General features: G+C 65.4%; 1 protein-coding gene across 1 annotated transcript; it reads right to left on the reverse strand.

Annotated features, from left to right (window-relative positions):
• Nucleotides 1-551: 551 nt before the first annotated feature.
• TMEM240 (transmembrane protein 240) lies at nucleotides 552-6,026 on the reverse strand (the record flags this gene model as incomplete). The annotated part of the gene is given in 4 exon segments (XM_034671034.1): nucleotides 552-778; nucleotides 780-838; nucleotides 1,188-1,396; nucleotides 5,584-6,026. Coding segments are annotated over 4 exon segments (801 nt in total), but the record flags the coding sequence as incomplete, so codon positions are not given.
• Between the last annotated feature and the right edge of the window lie 8 nt (nucleotides 6,027-6,034).

The following is a 6,034-nucleotide window of genomic DNA, read 5'->3' on the forward strand; positions in this document are numbered from 1 at the left end:
GAAAGAAGAGGCAGAGACTGGAGCTTTCTGGAGAATTTACTGACCAGCAGGGGTGGGGGTCACAGTGAGGCGCCCGACCGGGGATGCCCTGGGCAGGGTGGCCGCACTTGCCGCAGTGGGGCTCAGGGGCCTTATTGCTGCTAGGCCGGGGCCTCCACCAGACCCCTGCCCCCCGCCCCCCACCCCCATTGCGGCCCGCGGACGCACACGCCCCATGCACATGCTCCCGTGTGCAGACGTGGGCGCGGCCAGGGGCCGGCCCCTTCCCTGCCAAGACCCTCTCCCGGCCTTGCTTCCCTCCGCCGAAATTGGCCCCAAGAAGCAGCCAGGCACACAGGAAATAGCCGGGTTTAAGTAACAGACATGGTCCCAGCCCAGGTGCGGGTGAGACTGCAGCGCGCGGGGGCGAGCAGGTGGTCCCGGCCGCCCGCACTGGTACCCATGCCCCCCGCCCGCCCTCGCTCAGAGCTCGCCGCCCCGGTCCCCGCGCCCTTTTCGGCGCGGGAGGCCGGGGTCCTACCCCCAGGCCGGCGACCTGCCCCGCCCCGACCCCCTTTATAAAAAGAAGAGGAGACAGCACCTTCCGCCGGACACGCCCGGCGGCCGCGGGCGCCCTGGCCCGGGGCGGCCGTCCAGTCCCGTGTGCGTGGGCGCGTTGGCCGAAGGCCCCGCGAGTCCTGCGCGCGGCTCAGAGGTGCCGCGGGCTCGGGTGGCCGTTGTGGTAGAGTTTCTGCTTCACGTGCACCATGTTGCCGGCCGCCTCCTCGAAGGGCCTGTGCCGGCCGCCGGCCCAGCTCCCGCAGGCTGCACAGCTTGGGCAGCCAGGTCCACGAGCCGTCTGCGGGGCGGGGGCGCGGTCAGGACGAGGTCAGGGCGGAGGCGTGGACGGGGACGGGGCGCGATGGGTCGGGAGCGCGGCCAAGGAAAGGCGTGGGCGGGTCGTGTTTGGGGGCGTGGTCGAGCGGAGGCACGGAGGGGGCGGGGCGAGGAGCGACGGGCAGGGTATTTGGTGGGGGCGTGGTTGTGGGCGGGAACGTGAGCCGGTGGGGGCGTGGCCGCAGCGCGTTATCGTGGGGGCGTGGCCTGGGAGAAGTGAGGCGTGCTCTGGCAGGGGCGTGGCCTGGGGGGCGGGGCGGGGTCAGGTGGGACCAAGGGCCGGGCCGCGCGCCCCCCGCCGCCTCACTCACCGTAGCGCCGGCCGGCCCTCCAGGCGCGCACGGCGCAGTGCAGGACGCCGTCCATCCACACCAGGAACCAGCTGATGCAGAATCCGAGCAGCAGCCCCAGCATGAGGTCGATCTCCTGCTTGGTGACGTTGTCTGTCACGAAGTAGTTCTCGGAGGCGTCCACCACCGACTGGTCCCCGTCGTAAGGGATCACGTAGTGGATGTGGTGCCTGGGGGCGGCAGGGCGGGCTGGCACCTCTCCCGCGGGGCGGGCAGCGACCCCGGCGGTAAGCGGTACCCATTCGCCCTGCTGGTCTTAAAGCAGCCCTAGTGCGGAGCTGAGGGCAGGAAGGGGCCAGCGGACTTGCCCAGCGCCGGATCACTGGGCAAGACGCTGCCCGGAGGGTGGGAGTGTGCGCGGTCAGCGGTCAGGTGAAGCCTGCCCACGTATCACCCTCCTCCGCCCCGGGGCTTAGAGGCAACCGTGAGCTTTTCCGGGGCGAAGGCCCGGGCAGGACGTCCCCATCCAGTGCCAGGGTCGTAGCCTCTCCCACACGCCCTCTCATCCGACCCCCTGCTGCCAGATGCCAAGTGGGTCAGCCCTGCCCTGGGCCTCTGGGCTTCCTTTTGTTCCTCCATCCTTTGCAGGTACCTACCTCCCCTTCCTCATTGCTCTGGGCTGGAGGTCCAGGGGCTCTGCCCAGTGTCCATCTCTCACCCCCTCTCCTGGGGGAGCTCCCCTGCCCCTGTCTCCACAGAGCTGCATGTCCATGGCCTGCTCTGAGGCTCCTGGGGTGTTCCAGCTGCCCGGGGTTCCCTGGACTCCCGTGTGTACCCTCCCCACCAAGGCCTGTGTGGTGTTTCTCAGCCTCCCTTCCCTCCACTGTCCAGGCCTGCCTCCAAGGGACTCTGAACTCTGCCCACATAGTTCCTTCCAGCCTCAGGCCTGTCTGGACTCCCTCCTCCAGCAAGCCCTCCTGGGCCTGGAGATCCTGGGTGGGGTGGCCCTACTCAGGAGACGAGCACCCAGGACAACAAACTCTGGGTCTGTCCTCACCCCTGACCTCCGCTGAGGCCTACAGGAGAGTCCAGGAGAGGGACCGTGGGGCCCACCCTTTGCCTGTCATCCTCGCTGGCTGCAGTCCTTCCTCTTGCCTGACAGTGCAGGGACCGCTCTGGAGCCCTCCTGCCCAGGGGGCCACCTCTCCTGGTTCCCGCGCTCCTCCCTGAGCCCCTCTGCTGGTCTTTCAACTCTCTACCCCAGCCCCCTGAAGCCCCCGGCCGCACACACCCCCCGCCCTCTCCGTCTGTGCTGAGCTCTAGCTGTCTGTGTGGCGTCTCCACGTGGGATCTACAGACACCTCAAACTCATACCTAAAAATAGCTCCTCCCTCCCCAAACCTGCTTCTCCCCATCTTCCCCTCAGTTAGATGCTGGCACCTCCGCCTGGTGTTCAGCTGAGAGAGGCTCCTATCCCTCCCCGCCCAACCTCGCAACTGGCCACGTTCCATGCTCCCCCACAGGACTGTCTCAAATACGGAAACCCCACTACTCCTCCCTGATCCCCTGTTCCTTCCCTACCGATGTCCCTGCACCAGTGGGCTCCACATAGCGTCTTCCTCCCGGTAGGAGCCCAGCAGGGATGGCAGCAGGCAGGCCTCTCCTCGCACCCCTCCTGCTCCTTCTGGGAGCTCCTGGAGGCCATTCCCGCTCAGCATGTCCAGAGCGTGACCAGTCCCAGTGGTGGGGCCTTGGCCATAGCCCCATGGGGCGGAGGCCACCAGTCCTGAGTCGGCAGCGAGGACGGCCGATACGTGGCTGCCCTGCTTACTGATCAGTTTGTCAGTAGCTGCTGTCAGTCACCAGTCCGTGCCGGAAAACTATCAATCACCACCCAGAACGTGCAGCAGTTGACGGTTGCTTAGGAGAGGACGCCATTCATGACCCGTCCAAGGTCCCCATCACCCGGGGCGCACCAGGCCAGGCAGGCCGCACTGGGGCTGCTAACACAGAGCATCACTGTCACCTCCTGCTTTAGCCAGCCTTCTGGGCTGAGGACCCCTGACAGGGCCTTCCTCAGGACGGCCGCTTCCTGCCCCTGGACACACAGCTGGTCAAGGCAGGTACCGGGAAATCGAGCTGCCGGAGCAGCCAGAAATGGGCCAGGTGCCCCGCAAGCAGGCTGAGGCCAGGGCCCCAACCGCCCCCCGGTGGCTCGGAACCTCCAGGGGGTCAGAGGTCACAACCTGTGCCCCCATCCCTGGCCTGGCGTCTGCAGCTCCTCCCTGCCCCTTACGCTCCTCCTTCTCCAGGCCGGGCCCCCGGGGGCAGGGGCTCAGGTCTCCCACGCGCACACGGACCTTCACGATGTGCACACATACGAGTCTGGCCTGGGCCACACATGCTGCACGTGCCTGAGGTCCGATGCATGTGGTGTATACACGCCGGCCACATGCACAAGACGTGGCATGTATACCGTGGACTTAGGGCCCCGAGCTCCACATGTGCGCGTGTGCATGCTTGCCCAGGCACGAGCGCGGCTCGCGTCACATGCAGATGCACATGCACTCAGCCCGGCACACGGCCATCCCCGGCGTGACAGACACCGCCTGCCGGCACACACACTCAGGACCACTGATTTACACACAGGTCCTGCACGTCGGAGGCGTGCGTGTGTGCGGGCTCACTGGGCATGGTGTATGCACACACGGTTAGAGCCGCTGGGGACATTTGTCTAAGGGGCTTACACATGGATACCGCAGGTGCCACACCGCCCTGCAGAGCACTCTTCGCTGCGTGCTAAGCATGTACCATGTGTGCATACACATACATGTCATTGCTATGCGGGAACGCGATGTGCACTGAATCCACGTGTCCCGTATGACGTGATGTGGACACACACACCCAGAAGCTCTACGTCCGCAGCAGGGGCGCTTCTCCGGGTTTCCTGCGTCCACAGACGCGCTAATCTGTGCACCCGGGACTGGCTGCTCTGTGCGTGCTCGTCCTACCCAGGTGCCGGTGGACTCTGGATGCTACAGGTGACGCATCCAAGCATCCAGGGTGAACACACTCTGCAAACACAGCCTGTCTGCCCAGGTGGGTCCTTGGTGTGAGCTCACAGGCACGTACACACCGGTCATAACACGACAGCCCACACACATGTAAAATGTGCATCCCTCGTGTTTACGGGACTTAGAGCCCGGGCCTTGTGTGTGCCCATTGTCAGCCTCTGCTCATAGTCACGGCGGTCCCAGGAGGCCGTGGGGCTGACCTTGTGCCTTTCCTGAGTCTGGGGCTGAGTGCACCAGGAAGGAACACAGGGATCTCTGGGAAAGAGTGGCCACTCCCCCCGCCCAGCAAACTCTTTGGATGGTTCTTGGACAGCACATGCAAGGGGCATTACACTCCCTTCTCTACCTTCCCTAATGTCTGGGTTCTACTTCCAGACGCCGCTCGGCACCCATGGGCACGTAACTGTCCTGTCTCTCTTACACACACACCCCCACCCATGGTGCGTGCACACGTGTCCCTGGAGCAGAAATACAGGACAGGGGTGAGGAACACAGCTTCAGGGCTCGTGCCCCCCGTCCCTTACTAGCTGTGTGACCTTGGGCAAGTCTCTAGCCACCCGAGCGTCTTCCTGCTTTCTCTTTGGTCCCAGCATGAGGGCTTCCTGTGGGAATGGTGTGCATGCGAATGTGTGCTATGTGTGCGCACATGTATTTGCACAGACAGTACACATATGCGCGTCTCATGAGAAGATGTTTATTTTGTACATGGACGTACAAACATGCATGGCCAGGAAGACTCCGTTACTACATGTGCACAGAATGGGGGCGTTCACACAGTGGACGTGGGGGACCTGGGCTCTCCCATGGCTCTCTGAATGACCTTGAGCAAGCCACACCCAGCTTTGCCTCAGTTCCTCCTCTGTGCAATGAGAGGGTTGCACCAGATGCCCCTCGAGGTAGGCCCTGCCCACCTTGACCTTCTGCACTTCCCTGTACCTGGCTGGCAGGAAAGTTCGTGAACATTAGTGCAGGGCCCAGGGAGAACGGTGTAGTCTGTGGGCACAGCCCTGCGCAGGATCCCTCCTGACACACAGGGCTGGGCCATGGCTCTCCTGGCCTCCAGGCCCTAGACCAAGAGGCCTGGGGCCCGTTCTGCCCATCACCCTGGCACAGGCCTTTTCTCTAAAGGCATTTTGGGAGGGGGTCCTAACTACTCAGGCATGCTCCCCCTCCTGGAACCCGATTGGCCAATCCCCAGGTGCCCAGCGGAGGCTGGGCAGTCCGTCCCCCATGGGCCTAGCGCAGTTCTGCAGCCAGGCCTGCTTGGGGCTTGCCCGCGCCCCAGTGGGCCCCGCCGCCGCACATGTGTGATCACGCGTGTGCCCCACCGGGCGCGGACTCACCGGCCACAGTTGCAGTGGCAGACGCGGTCCTCGCCCCGCAGGTGCGGGAGGATGTAGTTGTGGAATCGGTCCAGCAGTGCGTTCATGTCCATCAAGCACGCGATGGCCTGGAAGAGCCCATGACCGGTCAGCGCCGAGGAGCGGGCCTGGCCGGGGCCCCGGGGCGTGGGGTGGGGTGTGAGGGGCGGCGCGCTGGGGGTAGGGGAGCGCAGGCCTGGGATAGGGGTGCCAGGGGCAGCCCCAGAATCGGGGAGCTCAGGGCAGTCGGGATGGGAAGCGCAGGCCGGGGATGGGGAGCTCGGCGCTGCCAGGAGACGGGTGCACAGCCCGGAGATGGGGACCGAAGCCCGGGGATGGGGAGCGCAGGCCGGGGATGGGCAGCGCGGGGCAGCCCGGGGATGAGGAGCGCAGGCCGCGCGGGCCGGTAAACAAGGCGCGGGAGGTGGGGGAG

Source organism: Ailuropoda melanoleuca, chromosome 11 (genome assembly GCF_002007445.2).
Source record: "Ailuropoda melanoleuca isolate Jingjing chromosome 11, ASM200744v2, whole genome shotgun sequence".
NCBI classification, from domain to species: domain Eukaryota; kingdom Metazoa; phylum Chordata; class Mammalia; order Carnivora; family Ursidae; genus Ailuropoda; species Ailuropoda melanoleuca.